This window comes from Microcaecilia unicolor, chromosome 3 (genome assembly GCF_901765095.1).
Source record: "Microcaecilia unicolor chromosome 3, aMicUni1.1, whole genome shotgun sequence".
Classification (NCBI taxonomy): Eukaryota; Metazoa; Chordata; class Amphibia; order Gymnophiona; family Siphonopidae; genus Microcaecilia; species Microcaecilia unicolor.
The window spans coordinates 476,789,750-476,815,764 of record NC_044033.1 but is presented as its reverse complement, the minus strand read 5'-3'; the positions used below and the strand labels follow the sequence as shown (position 1 = coordinate 476,815,764).

The 26,015-nt window shown below is 42.6% G+C and overlaps 1 protein-coding gene across 5 annotated transcripts in view; it reads left to right on the top strand.

Annotated features, from left to right (window-relative positions):
- The window catches only part of ASRGL1 (asparaginase and isoaspartyl peptidase 1), a 107,780-nt gene that overhangs the window by 45,717 nt on the left and 36,048 nt on the right, over positions 1 to 26,015 (top strand). For all 5 annotated transcript variants that reach the window (XM_030199016.1, XM_030199014.1, XM_030199017.1 and 2 more), the window contains exons 3-6: positions 10,111 to 10,253; positions 20,015 to 20,169; positions 21,650 to 21,768; positions 22,461 to 22,571. In XM_030199016.1, coding sequence (XP_030054876.1) covers positions 10,111 to 10,253; positions 20,015 to 20,169; positions 21,650 to 21,768; positions 22,461 to 22,571 — 528 coding nt within the window. The remainder of the gene's footprint in view (positions 1 to 10,110; positions 10,254 to 20,014; positions 20,170 to 21,649; positions 21,769 to 22,460; positions 22,572 to 26,015) is intronic.

The following is a 26,015-nucleotide window of genomic DNA, read 5'->3' as shown; positions in this document are numbered from 1 at the left end:
TGTGTGCTATGAAATTTAGGCACATTATATAATAGAGACTAGGGCAGATCTCATGTAACTTCTAATTACTGCCAATTAAGTGCTTGTTAATGCCAATAATTGTTAGTGCCTAATTGTCTAATTAGTTTATGTACAGATCTGGGCAACCTGTACAGAGTCCGGTGGTACGTGCTTTTTGTGTTGGGAACTTGGCAGAGAGTGGGTGAAGTATTTGGCTGTTAATATCCAGTGTACCTGAATGTAACTCACCTTCAGCTACTACTGAAAAAGGTGTGAGCAAAATCTAAATAAATAAATAAATACACTGCACTTACTATATACTAACTGCCTCCATCAGAGTTAATGCAGGACCACTTGCCTTCCCTTGAATAGGAGGCTCTAAGTTCTTCCACGTTAACAAGGAGCAGATCTCAAGTTTTAATATAAATGTTAACTTACAACCTGCAATAAAAATAATAGTGGGAACACTTCCAATTGGTGCCCATTAAATTTGTAGCTACCGTGTGGTAAAATCCCCATGTAAAACCACAGTAGCTGCAAATTTTACTATGGTTTAGTAAAATGGCCCTTCAACTATTTTCATTTTTTGTTGGTATTATAATTCAAAATGCACTTGAAGTATACAAGCTATTCAGCCTAGTTGAGGATACTGACCACTAAACTGAAATGGTCGTCCATTGCTACAATGTATAGGGCTAACAAGTTTATTTTGGAAAAAGACATCTGAAACAAAGATGTATTCCTCTTTAGAACCAAAAAAGGGGTACAAAATCTAAGACTTTCTTCAGCTTTGTGAAGAGAAAGCTGAGAAGGTATGTTGGTCACAGAAATAGTTTGAAAAGCGCCTGTCCTACTTAAGTATAATGTACTTTTTTTCTAAAACATTATTTTACCTGCCCTGACAGAATGGGTTCATGAATGAGTATTTAGGTCAGAGTAACGAAATGACATACACAGTTTGAAGTGGTATATATTAACACATACTTTCCAAAGGAAAAAATAACCAAAGTGAAAATCCGCAGACAATTTTTTCAAGAGCAATAACTCATGCTAAGCTAAGGACATAGTTTTCCTCTGATCATTGTTGCAAATCCCATAGATTAAACATACCAATGTCAGCAATTTCGTTATTGCCACCAATAAAATTCATCGTCTCGGTGATCTAAGAAGGATAGAAAGTAGAAAACTTTTTTTTCTTGGATTGCTCCCTTACTGTGGGATGCTTTACCAAGGGAGATTCATGAAGAACAAATATCTTTTAGAAAGGCCATGGTATCTTTTTCTGTTTACATATTTTAGAGCTTTTTGTTATTTACCTAAGCAAAAAGAACACTATTTCGCATTGATACAGCTTCGGGTAAGTATATATTTGCTTCACCTCACATATGAGTTATCAGATTGCATATACATTGCTCTCTTCACGCCTTTTTATTTTGCTTCAACACAACTTACAAAGAAGCTCAATCAAGACTGAGAATATCATTATTCTTCTGTGTAGATCCCTGAGCATTATGTATAGCTCTGGTCTCCCCATCTCAAAAATGATACAGTGAAACTAGAAAAGATTCAGAGAAGGACAACAAAAATGAAAATCGGTACAAACCTCCTCTTTTAAGAAATGCTAAACAGATTAAGGGCTCTGTAGCCGTGCTAGAGGTGCGTTAGCATTTGCGTTATATAGGCACCCACAATATTCCTATGGGCCAGGGGCGTAGCTATGGGGGCCTGGGCCCCCGCAAATTTCATCCGGGCCCCTGGTTTGGCTGGCGGGGGTCCCCAACCCCCGCCAGCCGAAGCCTTCTTCAGCGCAGTCTCCAGTGCAGCCACGTTCGCAGCCTGCCCCCTGCTCTTCTTTCTTCTTGCTCCTCTTGTGTTGAAAGAAGAGCAGGGGGCAGGCAGTGAAATGCGGCTGCGCCGGAGACACTCAGCATCAGCGTGCACAGGAGGAGCAAGAAGAAAGAAGAGCAGGGGGCAGGCAGCGAACGTGGCTGCGTCGGAGACTGTTCAGCATCAGCGTGCACAGGAGGAGCAAGAAGAGCAGGGGGCAGGCATCGAATGCGGCTGCGCCGGAGACCGCTCAGCGTCAGCGTGCAGAGGGAGAAGCAAGAAAAAAGAAGAGCAGGGGGCAGGCAGCGAACGTGGCTGCGTCGGAGACTGTTCAGCATCAGCGTGCACAGGAGGAGCAAGAAGAGCAGGGGGCAGGCATCGAACGCGGCTGCGCCGGAGACCGCTCAGCGTCAGCGTGCAGAGGGAGAAGCAAGAAAAAAGAAGAGCAGGGGGCAGGCAGCGAACGTGGCTGCGTCGGAGACTGCTCAGCATCAGCATGCACAGGAGGAGCAAGAAGAGCAGGGGGCAGGCATCGAACGCGGCTTAGTCGGAGACTGCTCAGCGTCAGCGTGCAGAGAGAGAAGCAAGAAAAAAGAAAAGCAGGGGCAGGCTGCGAACGCGGCTGCCCCGGAGACCACTCAGTGTCAGCGTGCACAGGCGGAGTAAGAAGAAATAAGAGCAGGGGCCAGGCAGCGAACGCAGCTGTGCCAGAGACCGCTCAGCATCAGCATGCACAGGAAGAGCAGGGGGAAGGCAGCGAACGCGGCTGCGCTGGAGACCGCACTGAAGAAGGCTTCGGCTGGCAGGGGTTGGGGACCCCTGCCAGCAAAGGTATTTATGAGGGGGTGAGGTGAAGTGGTGAGGAGGCCTGGGGGGAGGGGGCGGCACTCAAAATGTGCCCCCAACCTCGGGCTCTGGCCCCCTCCCACCGTGAGGTCTGTCAACGCCACTGCTATGGGCTCCTACACAGTGTGTGCTAATTTTGTGCACGCGCTAAAAATGCTAGCACTCTTAGTAAACAGGGCCCAAAATCGCTTCAGCTTGGGGGGGGGGGGGGGAACAACTTAAAGGGGCTATAATAGAAGTTTATATAATTGATGAGGTGGAATGGTTAAATAGGAAAACAAAATTGGGGAACAGCAGAGGTAATGTTAAACACCAAAGGTGCTAAATAATCCTTTATTAATCTTCACTTGACATGGACTGTTTTTCGGCTAGATGGATTGCATCAGGAGTCTGGAGAATGTCAATAGAGCAGAGCGGTGTGGTGGCTCCAAAAATGCCTAATGTTTAGAATTCACAAAGCCACAAATCCAAGAGCTATGCTCAAACTGTAACTCTGGCACAAACACACTTACAAAAGAAACTTGCAAATCATTCCAATCATTTAAAGATCCAACAGTTTGTAAATCGAAAGTGCCAATATCATGCATCGCTCAGACTCCTGATGCAAGCTATCTTGCTGAAACACGGCCTGTGTTGAGTCAATAAAGGATTATTTTAGCACCTTTGGTGTTTAGCTATGTTTTGTGTTACTTCTACTGTGCCGTATGTTTGCTTTTTCATCCATGGAGGGTTGTTCTTCTGTTTTACTTTCACAGTTAAATAAGGCACAGCTGTTTAACCTTTCAAGCAACACAAAAACAAGAGGACACTCCAATAAACTCTTGAGTGCGATTAGTGCTTCTTATCGCCATTTAGAGGATAAGCCTATCTCTGAACAGCCTTTAGTTGTTCGCTTCATGAGAGGTTTCCTTTTGTCAAAGCCCCCCCCAACCCCCCTCCGGTCAAACCTCCACCAGTTTCATGGGATCTCAATGTCGTTCTGACCCAGCTGATGAAACCTCCTTTTGAGCCACTGAATTCCTGCCATCTGAAGTACTTGACCTGGAAGGTCGTTTTCTTGGTGGCTGTTACTTCAGCTCATAGAGTCAGTGAGCTTCAGGCCTTGGTAGTTCATACACCTTACATTAAGTTCCATCATAACAGAGTAGTCCTCCACATGTACCCTATGTTCCTGCTGAAGGTAGTGTCTGAGTTCCATCTGAACCAGTCAATAGTCTTGCCAACTTTCTTTCCCCGTCCTCATACCCACCCTGGCGAAAGCAGTTTTCCGATAGCGACTCCCCTCCTGTTGGGATCGAAGGAAACAATCTCCAATTGGCTAGCAGATTGCTTTTCCTTTACTTATGCCCAAGCTGGGCTGACTCTAGAGGGCCATCTCACAGCTCATAATGTTAGAGCCATGGCTGCGTCAGTGGCCCACTTAAAGTCAGCCTCTGTTGAAGAGATTTGCAAGGCTGCAACATGGTCATCAGTCCATACATTCACATCTCACTACTGCCTTCAGCAGGATACCCGACACGACAGTCAGTTTGGGCAGTCAGTGCTGCAGAATCTGTTCTGGGTTTAGAATCCAACTCCACCCCCCCAGACCCATTTTTGTTCTGTTCCAGGCTGCACTCCCATTTAGTTGTTTATGGTTTCAGGTCAATCTATGTTATGTCCTCGCCGTTGCGAGGCCCAATTGACCAACGTTCATTGTTTTGAGTGAGCCTGGGTGCTAGGGAAACCCCACATGTGAGAACAAGCAGCCTGCTTGTCCTCAGAGAAAGCAAAGATACATACCTGTAGCAGGTATTCTCCGAGGACAGCAGGCTGATTGTTCTCGCAAACCCGCCCTCCTCCCCTTTGGAGTTGTTGTTCTTTCTTTGTTTTATGCTTTTTGATTAAACTAAGGAACCACGCTCGTGCAGTGGGCAGGAAGTCGTTCGCGCATGCGCGGTCCACGCTGCTCGCGCAACGGATCTCTCTAAAAACTTTGCTTTATTTTGCTTGCAAAATCTTCTGATTCCTGGGCCACAGGGGACGTTGACCCACATGTGAGAACAATCAGCCTGCTGTCCTCAGAGAATACCTGCTACAGGTATGTATCTTCGCTTTATTGTGATATTTTTCCTGCAAAGTGTACTTTTGCTACCTAGGGCTAAAATGGTCGCATCACTAAAAATAATTCCCTCCCAATCTAGTCAGTTTCATGGCAGTAGCTCTTATAGCTTGCTGCTTTCATTTCGGTGGAAGAGTAGCCTGTTGATTAGAGTAGCAGGCTGAGAGCCAAGGAAGGCATCATTCAAATCCTGCTAGTGTTAATTGTAACCTTGGATATGTCACCCTCCATTTGCCTTGGGTAAAAATTTCTAGATCTTATTTACTAATCTATATTAACATGCATTAATGTACATTAACCCACACAAAAGCAAGCTAACACACATTTAAAACCAGCCTCATTGGGACCTATTTACTTACTAAGCATAATGCACATTAATGCATGTTGGGACATTAATGCAGCTTAGCAAGTAAGGTCCTTAGATTGTAAGCCCTCTGGGGATGAGAAAATACTTACTATGCCTGAATGCAACCTGCTCCGAGCTGTCGATTAAAAGTTGTGAGGTAAATCTAAACAAAATACAACATTAGCAATGATGAAAGCTAATGCAGAGAAACATAGAAAAATGAACACAGATAAAAGACTATCAGGCATATTTTCAAAGCACTTTGGGAGGCTAAGTTCCATAGGTTTCTATGGAACTTTGGGAGGCTAAGTGCTTTGAAAATAAGCCTCACTATGGCCTATCCAGTCTGCCCATTCATGCCATCTAGGTTCAACGTTCAACTTCATTTAATATACCATCCCAAAGTCTAAGCAGTTTACAGTAGATAATGCAAGAAAGGAATATTTAAAAAAAAGATAGTAGTGGAATAACACATTGGGAAACTAGGTTGCAATTTATAATTATAAGGAGGGGGTTAATGGGCAGGAAATAACCCTAATTAAGACATAAGGAAGGAAGGGCATGGAGAGAAAATGGACAAACTGAATGACAGAATTTCGGAGGCTGCAGAAATCTCCCTTACAGATCCTATGTACTTGTCCTAAGCTTTCTTGAATTCAGTTTTTGTGGAGGCCATTCCACGAATCTACCACCCTTTCGGAGAAGCATTTCCTCAGGTTACTTCTGAGTCTGTCCCTTTTCACCATTGTCCTAAGCCCCCTCATTCCAGAGCTTCCTTTTGATTGAAAGAGACTTGCCTTCTGTGCATTAGTGCCACATAGGTATTTATATGTCTCTATCATATCCCCCGTCTCCCGCCTTTCCTCCACAGTATATGTATTGAGATCTCTAAATCTGACCCCATACTCTTTATGGTGAAGACCACTAAGCATTTTAGTAGCCACCCTCTGGACCGACTCTTATTTTTGAAGGTGTGGTTTCCAGAATTGTACACAATATCCTAGATGAGGCCTCACCAGAGTCTTACATGGGGGCATAAACACCTCCTTTTTTCCTACTGGCCAGTCCTCTTCCTATGCACTGAAGCATCCTTCTAACTTGTGCTGTTGCCTTTTCTACCTGTTTGGCCACCTTAAGATCATCACATATGATCACTCCCAAGTCCCATTCCTTCTCCATGCACAAAAGTTCTTCATCCCCTAAACTGTACTGTTCCCTTGGGTTTTTGCAGCCCAAAATCATGCCCTTGAAATTTTTAACATTAAATCTTAGGGAGCAGTTATTGTGATGGCAAGATTAGAATGGATGAATGATGTGATTTTAATGAAGCACAAGCATGAGCACAATATACCCCAAGGGAAGTGAAATATCTGTGTGAATATATGTGTATATTGCATTGTGGGTTGGTTTATGTAAGATATGTGGGGGAAGTGAGATCAGGGTGTCATGAACTAACATATATCTCCTTTAGGTTCAAATAAATGTTGTATTGTATGTTCTATTATCTATGTATTGGATGGTAATATGGAATGCACCATAATGTATGGGCGAAGGTTTGAGCTCAAGCCTAACAGTATTTAATGTGAGTAGTTTATGACCTATACATATTTATTATAGATATATGCATACACTGGTGATAAAGATCTACTTGGGCTCAGCTGTATGTACATACACAAATATTAGGAGGTGGAACATTGTATGTGCAATGATGGTTCCACTGTGACACCACCACATATTCCTCTTGGGGATATAATGGGTGTAAATGGTATGGTCTGAGCACATTTAAAACACTTTATAATATTTATAGCATTTTAAAGTGCATATATAAAAAAAGATAAATTATTTTGAATCCAAGTTTATTATAGTGAGTTTATGGTTTAACTTGGTTTGTTGGATTTGTTCTTCCTGATTTTTTTGTAATTTATTAAATCTTAGCTGCCAAATTCTGAACCGTTCTTCAATCTTTGCTAGGCCCTTCCTCATATTATCCACACCATCCAGGGTGTCTACTGTATTGCAGATTTCAGTATCACCTGCAGAGAGGCAAACCTTACTAGACAGCCTTCAGCAATATCGCTTATAAAAATTGTTAAAAGGAATTGGCCCAAGAACTGAACCTTGTGGTACACCAATGATAACATCCCTTTACTCAGAGTGAGTTCCATTTACCACTACCCTCTGTTGCCTTCCACTCAGCCAGTTCCCTAACGTAGTCGGTACCTTTAGGGCCCGTACCGAGGGCCCTAGTTGTGGTTCTGTTATGGCAGTGGATGCTGCTTCCAAGCAAAGCCTTATCAAACTCTCCTTTAGGGGCAGGCTTCTGTTTGTGGAAGATCTAGAGAAGCTGGTCAAGAACTTAGGCGACTGTCTCTGTGCTTGCCCAAGGACAAGCCTCAGACTTCATGTAGGGTGGCCCAATCGCATTCCTGACTGAAGAGCGTTAACCCCTGGATTCTATATAGCACAAAGTTGAGTGAGGAAATCCAGCCATATTCTGGATTTGCATGCACAACTTAATTAGTTAACAAGCCAATCAGCGCTGATAATTGCCACTTAATAATCAATTAGTTCAGAAGGCCTGGACGCATTAACACAGCCATGACTGGAGTCTCCCTGCTCTACCTATTCCTGCACTGGCCGATGATGCATCATTCTTCATCCTGGTTGCATAGTTCTGGTGGCCTCGGATTGGCCTAGGAGGCTATGGTATGTAGACCTGGTTCGCCTCCTGGTGGACTGGCTATTTCATCTCCCTCTGGTCCAAGGGTTCTCATTCAGGGCCCGATCCAAATGGGGGATCCCTCTCTCTTTGTTTTTACAGCCTGGCTCTTGAACTGTTGAGGCTGAGGAAGAAATGTTACCCGGAGGACATCATTGCTACTTTATTTCATGCCAGGAATTGCTCTACTACTACTGCTTATACAAGAGTCTGGCAGGTTTTTGAAGCTTGGTGCTCAGCGTGAGATATTTCCCTGTTTCAGTTTTCATTGCCTCAGAGTCTGGCCTTCCTTCAGGAGGGCTTAAAGAAGGGTCTTGCCTACAACACTCTGTCGATCCAGGTTGCTACCTTAGCTTGTTTTCGAGGACAACTCTCTCATTCTTCCCTGGTGGCCCCTACAGACTTGGTTCATTTTTTTGAGGGAGTTCATTCATTTTAAGCCCCCTCTTCGTTCTCCTTGTAAAGGGGTAATGGGATTTGATATATCACCTTTCTGAGGTACAATTAAAGGGGTATTTTCTCTGTCCCTAGTTAGCTCACAATCTTAATTTCTTTTTATACCTGCGACAATGGAGAGTTGCCCAAGATCACAAAGTGCTGCAGTGTGAATCAAACCTGGTTACCCAGGGTCTCAGCCCACTGCATTAACCATTGGGCAACTCCTCCATTCCTTGTCCAACTCCTCCACTCCTTGTCCTGAATGGAATCTCAATTTGGTTTTGAAGTCACTGCAGGGAGCCCCTTGACAGGCCTCACTTAAGGATATCACCCTTAAGTCAGTATTTTTGGTCACGATTTCTTCTGCCAGGAGGATTTCAGAATTGCAAGCTGTTTTGCAGGGACCTCTTTCTCCATTTCTCGGATGCTGGGGTTACGGTCAAGCCTGTGTCCTCCTTTTTGCCCAAGGTGGTTTCATCTTTTCATTTGAACCAACCGGTTTTATTACCCTCCTTTTTAGGGAAGACTTTGGCTATGGGTTTTGCTCCTTGCAGACCCTGGATGTTTGCCATAGTCTACTGCAATATCTGGAAGTTACCAATGAGTTTTGGCTATCAGACCACCGTTTTGTTCTGTTCTTGGTTCCTAAACAGGATACCTTAGCTTCTAAGTCTACAATTGTGAGATCGCTCAAGGAGTCCATTAATTTGGCTTATATTTTTGTGGGTAGCACCCAGCTAATTTCACTGAGGGCTCATTCCACTAGGCTATTGCTGCTTCATGGGCAGAGTCATGGGCCTTTTTCCATGAGGACATTATACCTTTTCAAAGCATTATTGCCTGGATGGCTCAGCTAGGCGAGATGCTTCCTTCGGGGCATTGGTTATTTCTGTTGCTTTGTCTGGGTCCCGCCCTGCTTGAGAACTGCTTTGCTACATCCAACAATTTATGGATTCATCTGTTCCTGATGTAATAGAAGGAAAAATGATGTCTTATCTGATCATTTTCTTTCCTTTAATCAGAACAGATGAATTCAGAAATTCCACCCTGTGTAGTTCTCTGACATGATACGTTTGTTATTGTTTATTAGAAGTTGTTCGTTGGATTATTGTTCAAAGATTTTGCGAGGAAGGAGAGGTGTGTGGATTATGATGCTTCTGTTTCTGCTTTGCTAGTGGAATACTGGCTAGCTGGCCTAAGGACCATCCTATGTATCAAAGTTCAATTCAGTCAGTGCCCTTTTTCTCCACCTGCTGGTAGTCTAACATAACCCACAGTTTCTGGATTCATCTATTCTGATTAAAGGAAAGAAAATTATCAGGTAAGACATTTTTTCCTTAAGTTGGACCTATAGAGTTTGAGGGGCTTGAGGTAAATAACTTGCGTTAACATGCACCAATGTGCTCAATTGTGCGTCATTGCATGTTAATGGAGATTAGTAATGAGAATATTAGTAGGTAAATTTACTCGTCTGTTTCTGTCTCAGAACTGACTTCATTTTTGAGTAAGCTTAGGCTACTGAACAATATCTAGTATTTTTCTGGAGCTGCTGTGTACTGAGCTAACCACAGCTGGCCACTTAATGTGTGCCTTTATTGTAAAGTAGTCCAAACAGAAATCAGGTGTGCAAATATTTATTAAAGAACCATTATTTTTCAGTAGGATTAGATTTTGTAGTCAGTCTTAATAGCACAGTACACTTTTTGATGTTTTAGTAACATAGAGAGTAGCTTGTTATAAGTCAGCACACACAATGGAAAATTGGTCTACGAAAAGAATCAGTTAAACCGAATCAGTTTTTTGCCTTTAACATTTTTCTCTTCATTTCCTTAGGCTATGGATCAGTTCTTAATGAAAAGGGTGATGTAGAAATGGATGCCATTATCATGGATGGGAAAAATCTAGCCTCAGGCGCAGTATCTGCAGTTAGATGTATAGCTAACCCAATAAAACTTGCCCGCCTTGTCATGGAAAAGGTATGTACACAGGAAGTATAAATTGTATGTAGTTGGTCATAATCCTTCCTTTGTAGCCTGATACAGGCTGCTGGTAAGAGCTTGATCAAAAAGAGAAAAGAATGCCATAGATACAAATGTAGAATACTAACAAATTTATAACTTGTGCAATGTATTGTTTGTAGTGGCAATTTTTCTGTTTCACTGTTTTAGGTGTCCTAATTTTAGAGTGCTTAGTGTGATATTGAGTGTTAATATTTCATGTGTTTAATGTGATGCCCATAACTTGATGTCTACAACACACAGGGATACAGTTTTACCATCTGGCATACTGCAAATATATTATGGTCTGCAAATAGCCCTTACTTATTGATTTTGTACCAAAAAAAACAGAAAAATAAATACCAGCAAGCAAATGTGTTTTTTTTATATATGCCTATCATTTTAAAACAGTATTTCTTGTAAGTTAATTAAACTATATCTCTGGTGCTGATTATTTTCTTTCTACAAGGGTTAAATGAAAAGTAATGCTTTCATGTCCAAAACCTTTATTTAAATGAAGATATTGTAATGAATAAAAAATGAAATGCTTCACATTAGGGGCCCTGTTTACTAAGATGTGCAAGCGTTTTTAGCGTGTACTAAAAGTGCTAGCGCGCCTAAAGCATGGCTAGTAAACAGGGCCCTTATTTTTTTTTTTACTATGTGAGGAAGTGAGTGGTAAAGTGGCAGGTGTTCCTAGGAACACTCCCTCACTGGTGTTGAAATTAGTGCCACCTGCAATAAGATGGTTTATTATGCTGAGTCAGGGGTACGGCTCAGGCAAGGAGGTGGTTCAAAGAAGCCCTAAGGGAGGAGATCTCTGGGGGAAGGGTCTAGAGTAAAGGGATCGCCAGGAGAGAAACTCCAAGGGAAGGAGCACTCCCAAAGTGGTGTCTGGGCTGCAGTACCTGTGTGTGTGTGTGTGGGGGGGGGCATCCTAGGGAAGTAAGGAGTGGCCCGAGATCAAAGATTTGCACCTTCTAGATGCTTAGGGATTGCATGAGAAGGAACAGAGCCGGCTGTCTTGGTACATGTGGGTACCAATGCCATAGAAAAATGTGGTTGGAAGGTTCTGGAAGCCAAACTTAGAAACATGACAGCAGATAAAGGCTAAATGGCCCATCCAGTTTGCCCATCCTCAGTAAGCACTAACTCTTCCTTTCCTAAGGGATCCCACATGCCTGTCGCACACTTTATTAAATTCTGACACTGTCCTCGTCTCCACAACCTCCAGCAGGAGGCTATTCCATGCATCCAGCACCCTTTCAGTGAAAGAGTATTTTCTTAGATTCCTCCTACTTCTATTTCCTTTTTATGTTTTCCATTCCCTACGGGGTATCCACTCTGTTACAAATCTTGGTATCAATTGCAAAAAGGCAAACTTTACCTTTTTAATCCTTCGTCAGTGTCACTCACAAATATATTGAACAGAATCAGCCCCAGCACCAATCCCTGAGGCACTCTGCTACTCACCTTACTTTCATCCGAGTGAATTCCGTTGACCACCACCCTTTGGCATCTGTCAACCACTTTCTAATCCAATTCACCACTTTGGGTCCTAACTCCAGCCTTTCAAGTTTATTTAAGAGCCTTCTATGAGGGACTGTGTCAAAGGCTTTGCTGAAATCCAAGTAGACTACATCTAGCACACATCCTTGATCCAGTTCTCTGGTCGCCCAAAGAATTCAATTAAATTTGTTTGGCACGATTTACCTTTGGTAAAACCATGTTGTTTCTGATCTTGTAACTCATTGGATTCCAGGAAATTCAGTTTTTTTTCTTTCAGCAACGCTTCCATTACTATTCCAGTAACCGAAGTGAGGCTTACCAGCCTGTAGTTTACCACTTCTTCTCTTTCATTACTTTTGTGAGGAGGGACCACATCCACTCTTCTCAAATCCTGTGGTACCTCTCCCCTTCAATCCCATGGAACCTCTCCCATCTCCAAGGATTTATTCAACAATAAGGGTGTGCTGGTGCCCTCAGTGGTGCAGGTAGGGGGTAGGCTGTCTCTTTCACCATGAGTAGGCCTGAATCGCCTTAGATCAATGGGTTCTGGAGGTGGTCAGAAAAGTGATATTCCATAGAGTTTGCTTGTGCCATACCAAATGCATTCCTGGTTGTCCCTTGTGGCTTGGATTTAAAACAGTCACTGTTACTGGCAGCATTTGCTCAACGTGGGCATAATGGAACCCGTTCCTTTGGTAGAGTGAGGTCTGGTCATTACTCCGTTTATTTATGTGGTCCCAAAGAGGGGTGGCTCCTTCCAGCCCATCCTGGACTTAAAGGGAGTGAACGCTTGCCTTCACATGCAACATTTTCACATGGAAACAAGGTCGGTGATTGCCTCGGTCTATGCAGATGAGTTTTTGATGTCCCTGGACACCACTAAGGCCTATCCTGTTTTGGAGTACCACAAGTGATATCTCCACTTTTGTGTCCTTGGGTGCCCTTTCTAGTTTCAGACCCTGCCTTTTGAGCCTAGCCATGGCTCCTCCGCACCTTTTCCAAGGTGGTGATGGTGGTGGTGGCTGCTCATTTTAAGGTGCCAGGGCATAAGAGTGCATCCCTACCTGGATGATTGGTTGATCTGAGTCAACTCGAGAGGCGGAGTCCAGAGAGGCCATTACTCATGTCATTGATCTCCCGAAGGAGCTCGTCTGGGTGATGAATCGTCTGAAGTCACCTGTTCCCGACCCAGGTCCTAGAGTACTTGGGAGTTTATTTCGACATAGCTCAGAGGATCATGCTGCAAAGCTTAAGGCTCAGAAATGCAGACTCTGCAAGCTGATGACTACCTACAACTCTTGGGCTCTATGGCAGTGACCTTGGAGTTGGTGCCTTGGGTGAGAGTGCACATGCAGCCTTTTCAGTTTACTCTGTTGTCCAAGTGGACTCTGGTCTCCTAGGATTTTAAGCACCCGTTGCCTTTCTGTCAGGGCATGAGCTAGTCTGGACTGGTGGGACTGTCTAGGTCACCTTCGGGGATCCCCTTGGTAGCCCTTCAATGGGTGGTAGTTACCATCGATGTGAGTTGTCTTAGCAGGGGAGCGTGTCTGAGCTGGCTGTCCCAAGGGACTCCTTGGTCATCCCTGGAGGAGTTATGGTCCAACTGCCTGGGGTTGCGAGTGGTATGCCTGGCCTTGGAGTTCCTTCCCCTGCGTCAGGGAAAGATGATCCAGAAGATGAGACAATGCCATAGCAGTAGCTTACATAAATAAGGCAGCATACAGAGCCAGGTGGTGGAATTAGAAGCTGCAAGCCATTGCTGCTGGGTGGAAGCGCATCTACAGGCCCTGTCAGCGGTACACATAGGGGCTCATTTTCAAAGCACTTAGCCTCCCAAAGTTCCATAGAAACCTATGGAACTTAGCCTCCCAAAGTGCTTTGAAAATATGCCTGATAGTGGGCAATGACAATGTTCAGGCAAATTTCCTCAGCCACTCCCAATTGGATCCAAGGAAGTGGGAGCTGGGGCTGGAGGCCTACCATCTCATTCAGGAATATTGGGCAATTGCTGGTATTCGACTCGATGGCCACATGCTCCAATGTCAAAGCAAAGCGATTCTTTAGCCACCCAGAAGGAGATGGTCTCACAGGGAATAAATGCTCTGGCTCAACCATGGCAAGCAGAGGAGCCCCTGTACGTCTTCTTTAATATATCAAGATGGCAGGTCCCCAGAGTCTAAACCTTTCTTGAAAGTATTTGGCCCTGTTCTTCCCCAGGATAGGCACAGGACCCACAGAAAGAAAGAAAACCTGGCATGGCCACAGGAAGGAGATGGTTCTTAGCTTGCAGTTTCTGGCTGAAAGGGAAGGTGTCCTTCCTCCAAGGGAAGGAAGGTTCTAGATCAAGGCCAGTTCCCCTGTCTCACTAAGCAATATGTCATGGAGCCAAAGAGAAGCTGGGGAGGGGAGGGGACTGCCTATCGCTCCTTGGGCAAATTCCAACCAGAGGAACGGAGAGGGCCAGTCTGAATAAGGGCTAGAAGGACAGCATCCTGAACAAATGGGGTTTGTTAAGGAAGGAGAGCACTTTCCAGAGAAGGAGCAAATGGAATTTAAGCCACGTGAACCAAAGCTTTAGATCACTATTTTGGATTCTCAGGGACTGTTCCTGACACTTATAACCTAGTGGGTGGTATCAGGTCAGTTAAAATACCTGATAAGTAGGAGGTGGGCTATGGGCCCAGCTGTACAAGCTGGGAACGCGAAACAGTGTCTATAACCCTACCGAAGCAAATGAACTGCTATAAACATGAACAGAAAGTTTGTTGGGGGAAGGAAGTTTAAACCTGTCCTGCACTTCCTTTCACAAAGCCTTTTGGTAGGCAGGTATTATGGAAGCTGTGAACAACACTGCCTGAAATGTGAACTTGCTTAAATTAACTCTTATTTTTGTTTTGGGTTTCCTACACTGAGCCCTATGCCAGTGTTCTGTGAAAACTTACATGTTTTTTTTAAATTAAATTTGCAAATTATTACACAGGCAAAAGCACTTGCTAAAGCAACACAGGTAACAATAGAAACATTAGGAAAATTCTACGAAGAATATCATTTAAAATGTTCAACCTTTCTTAGACCAGGCTAAAGCAGCTAGGGATCTTCAGCTTGGAGAAAAGACAGCTGAGGGTAAATATGATAGAGGGCTATAAAATAATGAGTGGAATGGAATGGGTAGACGTGAATCGCTTGTCTAGTCTTTCCAAAAATAATAGGACTAGGGGACAAACAATGAAGCTGCAAAGTAGTGAATTTAAAACAAATCGGAGAAAACTTTCTTCACTCAACGTGTAGTTAAGCTCTGGAATTTGTTGCCAGAGAGTGTGATAAAGGCGATTAGCTTAGCAGGGTTTAAAAAAGGTTTGGACGGCTTCCTAAAGGAAAAATCCATAGACCATTATTAAAATGGGGAAAATCCACTGCTTATTTCTGGGATAAGCAGCATAAAATGTTTTAGTACTTTTTTGAGATCTTGCCAGGTATTTGTGACCTGGATTAACCACTGTTAGAAACAGGATGCTTGGCTTGATGGACCTTTGCCCCAGTATGGCAATACTTATGTTCTTATATACTAGACCACCAAAAGGGTCTAAAGGAGGAGTGTAGAAACAAAAAGAAGATTTCTAGGCAAATAGAAGAACTAAAGAAAAAGCAATTACACAATACTCAAAATTCCCCATTACAATATAATACATCCATTCAAGGTGGAGATCTTCTTAAGGTCCAAAAAAAAGCTCTCAATTGTGCTGGAACAAAAAAGGTATACTTGTTCCCCAAATAGTGAACCAATCACTTGCATGGGTAGGCCAGCAAGAACTTCGCACCCAAATTCTTAGTCTCTGCATGCATAACCAAAAATTCTTTCCTTCTGCTCTGTGTTACCTTCATAACATCCGGATATGTCCACAGTTTTTGTCCAAGAACAGTCATTTGTGAATACTTAAACATTGTTAACACAGCATTCAAATAAGGTTAACCAATAAGGTTGCTCTATCCTGGACATCTGACAATGAATCTTACAAAACTGCAGAAATATCTTTTAACTCATTATCCTCAATTGCTTGCATTTGAGACCCAACGGCAGGTCCTGCTGTTTCTTTAGAGGAAACTGGCAAGTAATAAACCCTATTCAATGGAGGTATAGCATTAAGAGGGAACTTCAAATTTTCCACAAGAATTTTTTTAAAGGATTCAGCAGGACTCGGTTTGAATTTTGGGGAAATTCAATACATGTAAGTTTAGCCTTCTATTAAAATTCTCCAACTGGTCAAATTTACGCTGAATCAGTTCTTTCATTGACTATAACATTAACAGTTTTTTTTTAAGCTTCTTCCAGTTCTGCTCGCACTTGCTGAACCTCTCCCATGCAGTCTTGCCTCACCTTATCCATATTAAAAAACAACATGTCCACCTTACCAGCAAGGTTAGAAAATTCACCAGAAGCTCTTAAAACTGTGTCATTCCTGCTAAATGACTTCTAGAATCACCACCATGGGAACCAACACCTTGGCAGTATTTCCAGGATGTTTAGCTTCAGCAGCAATACCATCGGTCCTTCCTCCCACACTGTGAGGAGTCTATACATTGTCTTCCACTCACTGGAAGGGACGGCAATGCTGCCAGACATGGGGAGCGCTGGAATCTGGAGGGGACGGAGAGAACTCCTGCCCCAGAAGAGTAGACGCTCCCTCGTCCATGTTTACAGCAGGGCCCTCTTCTCGCAGTAGTCTTGGGAAGTGCTTGGCGATGAATCGCTCTAACATTATTTGCTGCACTGGAGAAGAGGTCAAGGTCGGTGAGAGAATAGCCTTTAAGAACACCCTTCTATTTCATATGAGGCATTGGGACTGAGGAAACAGTACTGCAAACTGGAGGAGAGGTACGAACTCCAAAGCTATCATGCTGCAATCTTGACTCCTCCCCCTTTTTGAGGACTCGTAAGTGAAAGCTGCTGATTTGTACCTAGCTTTGTGGGGGAAGGAAAAGGAAAGAAGGCACAGAGACTGATCTCTTGACTGCGTCCCAGACCAGGTAATCTGGACCATGCCACATCCCTGTGCAACGCCACACATCCCTCTGTGGCCTCTGATAGGCCAACTTTTGTGCAGGACTGCATGCTATTCTCACCTTCTGGTAGCTCTGAAATGGCCCTGTCGGCCATGGTATGTGGACCTAGTAAACCTGCTGGTGGCTGAGCCGCTTCCTCTACCCATAAGCTGTGGATGCTTTTGGCAGGGACCAATGGAAATGGAAGATCGGATCCCTTCTGGTTTATGGTTTGGCCCTTGAAATGTGGCAGTTGGCAAGACACAGCTTTTTGTCCAAAGTGATTTCCAGACTTGCTTAAGTCCTAGAAATCTTCCACATCCTTGGCTTATGTTCATAGGCTCTCTCTCTCTCTGTGGAAAGTTCATGTTGCCAAGGTCTTGTCTTTTGCAGCATGGTCTGGATAAGGGCCTGTCATGAATTCCATTAAAGTCCAGGTGGCTGCCCTTTCCAGTTTTCGGGGCAAAGTACAGAGTCTTTCCCTAGCAGAGCATGGGGAGGTTTTCTGGTTTTTGAAGAGAATTCACTCAGTGGCCTCTGGTGCGTCCCTTCCTTTCCTTCCTGAGGCCTGAACTTGGTTCTTTGGGTGCTCTCTAGGGCTTTCTTAGAGCCTTTGCAGCATGCATTGTGGCTTTCCTTGTGGCTGTCACTCAAGGTCTCTGAGTTGCAGGCGCTGGTCCTGTAGGGGCCTGTTCCTTTCCTTCTTGGAGGACTCTGTATCGATCTGCATGGTTCCTTCCTTTTCTGCCCAAGGTGGTCTCGGCATTGCATGTGAATCAGGAGGTCTGTTTGCCCTCCTTTCTGGAGGAGGGGTCTGGTTCCTCTGCTCAGAGTCTACATAAGCTAGATGTCTGAGGACATTGCTTCGTTAGTTGAAAGAAACCAGTGAGTTTCATCGGTCCCATTATCTGTTCGTTCTTTCCCATGGCTCTCATAAAGGTCAAGCAACCTTCAAGGCCACTATCATGCGGTGGATCAAGGTGACCATAAAGGCTTCCTACATTTGTAGAGATCGACCAGTGCCTCTGGGTTTGAAAGCTCACATCCTGGCATTCTTGGACTTTGGCAGAGTTGTCATCAGAGGGTCTTTGTCTTCCCCCACCCAGTAGTTCTGCTTGGGTACATCCCACATGTTCAGTAAGGTGTAGCCTTAGACGACAAGGAAGGTGAAATGATCTCTTAATTGATAACTTCCTTTAGTCAGCTGCACCGTTCTGAAGCCCGCTGTTGGGGAGTTCTGCTCTTTCCATTTCAGTTTGAAAAAGGAGACATGATAATGTGAGCAGCAATGAGGCATTTCTTGGCGATATCGAGTGCCACTTTGTGGTGGTATGCTCACATGGGATTTTTTTTTTTCAGCTGCAGTGGTTGATAGGGCATGGATGTGTGTTACAAAGGGACTTTCTGCTGCTTTGGCAGATGCATACTGGAACTTTTCCCAGAGCACCAGCATGTTATACCGGTGATTTCACTGGAAAAGCCTAGCCTTTTCTCTACCTCCATCTGCTGGTGAGAGGGAATAACATCCACACGTTCAGAATGGTGCAGCTGACTAAAGGAAAAGAACAAGAGTTCTTAAGGCTATCCCAAACTTCTTTTCTGGTGCAGCAAATGCTGGAACATTTCACCCTCAAGCAGACTCAGAAAGCATCAAGAGACGAGGGTCCCGACGAACGTTTGGGTGATGGAGCATCCTGGGCAAGATATATCTCTGTCCCTTCCAGATTCCAGTGCCCCGCCATGTCCAGGGGCAGAAGTGTGGGGACAAGGTTGATGAATCGGCTGCGAGAGAGAGTCTTCGGAACTGTTGTTGAATCGTTGGATCCCGCAGCGGTGACCCTGGAGGTTATTTGGCAGGTCCTGAAGAAATTGGATTCTATTGTTTCCAAAACTACAGGTGAAATATCTAACCTTGGTGGTAAGGTAGACTTCCTGTCTCAAAATATGGAGAAAGTAAAACAAGATTGCACAGGGCAAGTTCAGCAGACATGATTAGAACTAAAGAGCTTAAAGAGACTGTCTGTAATGGTTAATGAAAGAGCTGTGATTTAATGTAAATTTGAGCAAATTGAAAATTTCAGTAGAAGACTGAATTTGCATGTACTTAATTTCCCTAAAGCCTGTTGATTGCTTCAAGAAATACCTTATACAATTTTGTTCAGAAGGAATGGATCCTAAGGAGCTTAGCCAAGATTGGGTGGCAGAGCCGGTGGTGGGAGGCGGGGATGGTGCTGGGCAGACTTATACGGTCTGTGCCAGAGCCGGTGGTGAGAGGCGGGACTGGTGGTTGGGAGGCGGGGAAAAGGACAGGTACAAATCAAGGTAAGGTATACACAAAAGTAGCACATATGAGTTTATCTTGTTGGGCAGAGTGGATGGACTGTACAGGTCTTTTTCTGCCGTCATCTACTATGTTACTATTTACCAAGTTCCAAAAGATTCATTGGGGCCCGCTGAAGAGTGTCAAGTACAAACTCAAGAGGATAATGTGTTGAAAGATCTGTCCGCAGTTATGGAGGATCCTTTGTTCAGGAAAGAGCAACACTGTTAGTCTCATTTGTTTTTGAACAAGACTTGAATGCCGTAATGGAACTTTTTTTTTTTTTATACTCTCAATGACATTTTCTGGATAGAAATTGTGGATATATCCAGATCTAAAGTAATTCAAGACAGAAGAAAGGAATGTCTGGCTGTGTGTGCAGAGACTACATTTGAGAGCCACCTTTTTATTGGCGTACCCATGCAAATATTTGGTTTGGTTTTTAGGTATCAAGTAAACTTTTTATGTTTCAGCACAGTTTAGAGCTTTTCACAAATTATCACAAGATGCCTGAGTGTCCTGAGGTAAGTATGTGCTAGTGCTTACCGCAGCTAGTTAAAGGACCCTTGAGTGAGTTGTTCATGGTCTCTCAGCACTTGTCTGTGCAGGTTCATCAAATTTGAATCTGGCTTAAACTCCAAAATTACTACTGCAAAAAGAGAATCCAAAGAAATTAGTTTGTTTGATTTATCAGATCTGGAGCTTTGTAGGTAAGGGCAACTGGGCAGGTGAAATGCTTTTCTTCTACTGCCACCTTTTATGTTATTGTATTAGAAGGTGAACTGCTAAGATGCTTGTCGTAATGAAATTGAATTTTTCACCTATGGTTTAATAGTCATTTGATATACCACCTTGTTTGTTCATTCCTCAGACTGATCACATGCTGCTGACTGATCAGGGTGCATCCATTTTTGCCAAAGCACAGGGTGTTCCTGAAGTTTCAGGAGAAATGTTGGTGACTGATAGGTCCAGAGAGAGATGGAAAGCAAACTTGAAACCAGATTCGAACCCTGTGGTATCACAAATGTAGGTATATACATCAAGCAAAACATCTTAAACTTCTTTAGATGGTACCAGACCTACTGAGTAATCCCTGGTTGGCATGAAGAATCTGAGCCTGTTCTGGCTTTAAAACTGTTTCTGAAGAATTTGGATACTTTCAATTCTGTCTTTGTTCATAACTCCAAGCCCAAATAATCTCACTCTGAGGCCCTTTTTACAGAGTGGTGGTAAGCCCAACATGGGCTTACTACTTGCTATTTTAGGACTACCAGCGGCCCAAAGCGACTGCTGGTGGTAGTTCCAGGTTGACAACGTACCATTTACATGGAACATCCCCCCCCCCCTCCCCCGGAAATGGTTAGCTTGGCGGTAACCTGGTAGGTTACTGCGATAGCCCTTTTCGTCACCTCAGGGGGTGGCGGTAAGGGCTCCCTGCCACATAGCCATGTGGTAAGTTTTGCACTTAAATATTTTAAAGCTGAGGTTTTTCTCATTCTGAAAGTTTGATTGCTTTTGATAACTTGTTTTGTAGCTTTCTTTTATACCCTAAGCTATTGTATGTGCTTTATTGTGCCCTAGTTATTATAAGCTATAAGACATTGTGAGCAATAGAGCATTTGCTTACATTTGACCAACCTTTCCAGAATCTTCAAGCAAAACAAATTTTGCTGTATTGATGAAGTACATGAAGTTGACATTTTAAGAAGGGTTTGGAATTTAAGATCAAATTCTGTGTGTGTTTGATGAGTGGACAAGATAATTTGCAGCTAGTTACTAATCAATGCTGCCACATTTGTATGTGCTAACTCTGTTAATATGTTATCATGTTACCCAAGATCCTTTTGTTACACTAAATGTCTATTTTCTAATATATTTCCACCATTCATGATGTATTGTAAGCCACATTGAGCCTGCAAAGAGGTGGGAAAATGTAGGATACAAATGCAATAAATAAATTAAATAAATTGGTAACTGAGTACCTGTGATGATAAAATGTGTGTTAACAGCAATAATACATATTAGAAATGCTAGCTGTTGGATTTTTAAATAGTACTTTAGAGAACTAAAGGTCAACAAAAGCCACCAGTAATATCTTTTTTGTTCACCTTTATTTGTATGGGTTCAAATGGATTAATACAGCAACCGTGCTACTTTTATACCTTCTTATGAAATGTGAATCAGTGGTAGGAAGAAAGTCAACCATAACCTCTTACAGGTTAGCTCTGTGTACAAAACAAAATATATGGAGATAATTTCACAGATCTAGAATTATTCCAGCTTATTCTAGGGATCTGTTATTTTACTTTGTCCATGGGTATGCTCGCTGTTTCCTTCTTATGCACAAGTTTTACCTGCATACAGCATCCTCTCCCTGAGCTGGGTCCTGGAAGCTTGTCAGAACTCATGGATGATCCTAATTAGAAACAGGTTTTGATGCACTTTTGACACTGAACTTGGTTAAAGTTTTACCAAATATATTTGTGCTGCATTTACTTTTTGGCAGAGGCCTTGGAACAGTTGGTGCAGTTGCTATTGACAGTGATGGTAGTGTGGCTTGTGCTACGTCTACTGGAGGACTCACTAATAAAATGGTTGGCCGTGTTGGGGATACAGCATGTATAGGTAAGATTTTCTTTTTTTTTTTTTGTCTTTTTTTTTCCTAAAGAGAATAATTTAAAAAGGTCAGATAAGTCCCTCTCTGGACCGCTGTATTTCTGTCACTGGGTTGTTGATAAATTGAATTCCGCCAATGTTACCTGTTGCCGTTCAAAAGGGTTCCCTAGAATTCTAATTTGTTTGGTAGAAGGTCCTTATTTGATCTTGGGATTGGAAAAACATGAGAGTTAACCAAACTACTGAAAGGACTAGAAGGCCAGAGAAGCAGAAGAACATTTCTGAAACAATGGGAAATGTTGAGACTTAAAAATGGATTTTTCCATGGAGAGTGAATTCTTTTCAGTTGGAGCAACCTAAAAATATTTAAAATGTATATTAGCAGAGGTCTGTATGGTCTTGAAAGGTCAGGTATTGTAGCATTTTTTTTATTACTTTTAGGTTGGTCCAGTAAAATGTTAGCATCTAGCGAATCCTGTTTTCTCAAGGTCTTGTTCAACCTTTTGAACAGTAGTTTTCTTAAAAACTTTTAGAATAATAGCAGATATTTTGCAGAGGGAAATAGCTCCATGCCTTTAACTTTAATCTTGAAATGTATGTTCATTTACTAATTCCAAAGATTGTAATGCATTTGTCCTTCGGGTGTATATTTGGAAATAAAAGCTTAACTTCCAAAATGTTTGCTTTTTTTCTCTGCGCAGGAAGTGGAGGATATGCCGATAATCTGGTTGGTGCCACATCTACAACAGGGCATGGGGAGAGCATTATGAAAGTTGTCCTAGCTAGACTGGTACTACATCATATGGAACAAGGTACAGATTGCATAGATAAACATCTGCAAAATAGGTTTCAAAAATACTGATTTGGACATTTTGAGAAGAAGTTTTTCCAAATGCAGCTTTATGAAACTTTTTGGACGTTTTTCTCTTTCGAAAATGAACTCAATAGTAACCCAACCTGAAAACGAGCAAAAAAGAGTTATCGAAGAGCAGTGATTAGGCGGAAATGAATGTTAAAATACAAAGACAATAATTAGATAAAACCTTTAGGTGATTTGGGAGTTATGATGAAATTCTTTTATAAAGTCAGTCTACTTAAAGAAGTTCCACAGTGGAAATAGGCTCTTGGAGAGAAGTAAACTGGAATTGATATCCACCTTTATGGAGTTCTTTTTTGCTGTCATTTTAAAATTCTTTACTATAAACTCTTGCGTTTCTATAATATGTAAGGGAATAGTTATTACATCCATGTAAAAAGGAAGTAAAGGCTAATACCATTTTATTTTTAAAAGTACAAAGAGAGTGTGAACAGCGAGAGTTTTTTTTTAATTAATATTTTTAGTAGTTTTCCTTTTTTTTTTTTTCTTACATGCGTTTGCCATAAGAACATCTTTTTATATTTCTTAATTTTTTGATATACTTCAAATCATTAGAAAATATAAATGGTTTATAAATTAAAATGGATACTCATGGGAAAAAATTAAATTAAAACAAGTATGAGCCAATAAAAAAAGAACTAATAGATTAAAATTGTATAATTTCTGGAGAGAAGGTACAAGAAGTAGACTATACTTCAATTCCCCCCCCCCCCCCCCCCCCCCCCCCCCGGGTTATGTATTCTAATACAAAAAAAATGTTTCTGGACAAAGATTGAGATCGCTAATTTTAAAATTAAGATATTATTGAATATAACCTCAAGAGTCTTCAAGAGGGGCATTTTCAATATGACGTCTAAGTTAGACTTTGGACATTTTGTGCTAAACATCTCAAATCTAAATAGCAAATGTAAACATTTTCAAAGAAGCAATTTGTTTTGAAAATACCATTTGTAACAAGGTTTTGTGCTCTGCATTTATCTTTCTAGGCCATTTTCAAACAAAAACTGCACATGTGAAAAACATAGAAAATCAAGTCATTGGGATGTAGGAGGGGTCAGCATGTTTAGCAGACTGGTACCCCAAACATCCCAGGAGAACAATGGTGCACCCTAGGGGTTGCTGCTGTGGACTTCATATAACTGTTCCCAGGTACACATGTCTGCTGAGCCCTCCAAAACCTGCTACCCCTAACTGTACACCACTACAATAACCCTTATAGATGAAAGGGGCACCTATATGTGGGTACAGTGGGTTTCTGGTGAGATTTGGAGGGCTCGCCAACACAAGTTGTAACAGGTGGGGGAAGGTATGGACCTGTCTTTTTTGTTGTAAAAATAGATCTAGACCAAAATGTGGAAGTTTTCGCCCAAGACGTTTTTGATTTTGTTCCGTTATGGCTGTAAAATGCCCAAGTGTTAGGCATGCCCTAATCCTGCCTTCAAATAGCCCCCTTGTGATTCGGATGCACTGCAGATGAAATGCATAGATAGACATCTGCAAAACAGGTTTCAAAAATACTGATTTGGATGTTTTGAGAAGAAATCTGTCCAAATGTTGCTTTAGGACACTTTTTGGACGTGTTTCTCTTTTGAAAATGAACCCCCAAGTCAAACTGCACATCACTGGTCAGAATGAGAGTGAAGCTAAGGATGAGGAGTACCAAGAAAAAGTGAAAGCTTCATTTTACCTATATTTGGTTAAATGAGGATGAATTAAAACTCATCTCAAATCTTTGCCAAGTTCAAGGAAACAGCTGATACAGGATCAGGGGAATGTATATTGAAGGTATAAAAGAAGTTGGATATCATCAATGTAAATGATAAAAGGGAAGCCAATTGATTCAATTAAAGCTAGAGAGGCTAGAAAAATGTTGAAAAGTATAGGGTCCAGCATAGAACTCTGGGGAACCCCAGAGGTTAAAGGCATAGGTGAGGAAGTCTTCTGAGACCAGGGGGCTCATTTTTTGAAAGAGAAAAAGGTCTAAAATTGGCATAAAGTAGCACTTGGTTGTTTTTCTCACAAAAATGTCCGAATCAGTATTTTTTAAACTTATTTTTAGATATTTTTCTGTGAAGTCCATCAGAAGTGCATTCAAATCACAAGGGGGTGTGTCAGGGTGTTTCAAAGGCAGAATTAGGGTGTGCCTAACACTTGGACGTTTTACAGCCATAATGGGACAAAACAAAAACGTCCAGGACTAAAACCAAGACGTTTTGGTCTACACCTGTTTTCAGAACGAATAAGGCACAAAAAGGTGCCCTAAATGACAAGATGAGCACTGGAGGGAATCGGTGGTGATCCCCCCCCCCCCCAATACCCCTACCAAGGGGCATTTCAAAGGCGGGATTAGGGCATGCCTAACACTTGGATGTTTTACAGCCATAGTAACATAGTAGGTGACAGCAGAAAAAGACCATCCAGTATGCCCAACAAGATAAACTCATATGCGCTACTTTATATGTATACCTGACCTTGATTTGTATCTATCATTTTCAGGGCACAGACCATAGAAGTCTGCCCAGCACTAGCCCCGCCTCCCAACCACCGGTGCTGCCACCCAATCTCTGCTAAGCTTCTGAGGATCCATTCCTTCTGAACAGGATTCCTTTATGTTTATCCCATGCATTTTTGAATTTTGTTACCGTTTTCATCTCCACCACCTCCCGCGGAAGGGCATTCCAAGTATCTACCACTCTCTCCGTGAAAAAATACTTCCTGACATTTTTCTTGAGTCTGCCCCCCTTCAACCTCATTTCATGTCCTCTAGTTCTACCGCCTTCCCGTTTCCGGAACTGGTTTGTTTGCGGATTAATACCTTTCAAATATTTGAACATCTGTATCATATCACCCCTGCTTCTCCTTTCCTCCAGGGTATACATGTTCAGGTCAGCAAGTCTCTCCTCATATGTTTTGTAATGCAAATCCCATACCATTTTTGTAGCTTTTCTTTGCACCGCTTCAATTTTTTTTACATCCTTAGCAAGATATGGCCTCCAAAACTGAACACAATACTCCAGGTGGGGCCTTACCAACGACTTGTACAGGGGCATCAACACCTCCTTTCTTCTGCTGGTCACACCTCTCTCTATATAGCCTAGCAACCTTCTGGCTATGGCCACTCCCTTGTCACACTGTTTCGTCGCCTTCAGATCCTCAGATACTATCACCCTAAGATCCCTGTCACCGTCTGTACATATCAGACTCTCATCTCCTAACACATACGTCTCCCGTGGATTTCTACTCCCTAAGTGCATCACTTTGCATTTCTTCGCATTTGACTTTTAATTGCCAAATCTTAGACCATTCTTCTAGCTTCTGCAGATCTTTTTTCATGTTTTCCACTCCCTCCGGGGTGTCCACTCTGTTACAAATCTTGGTG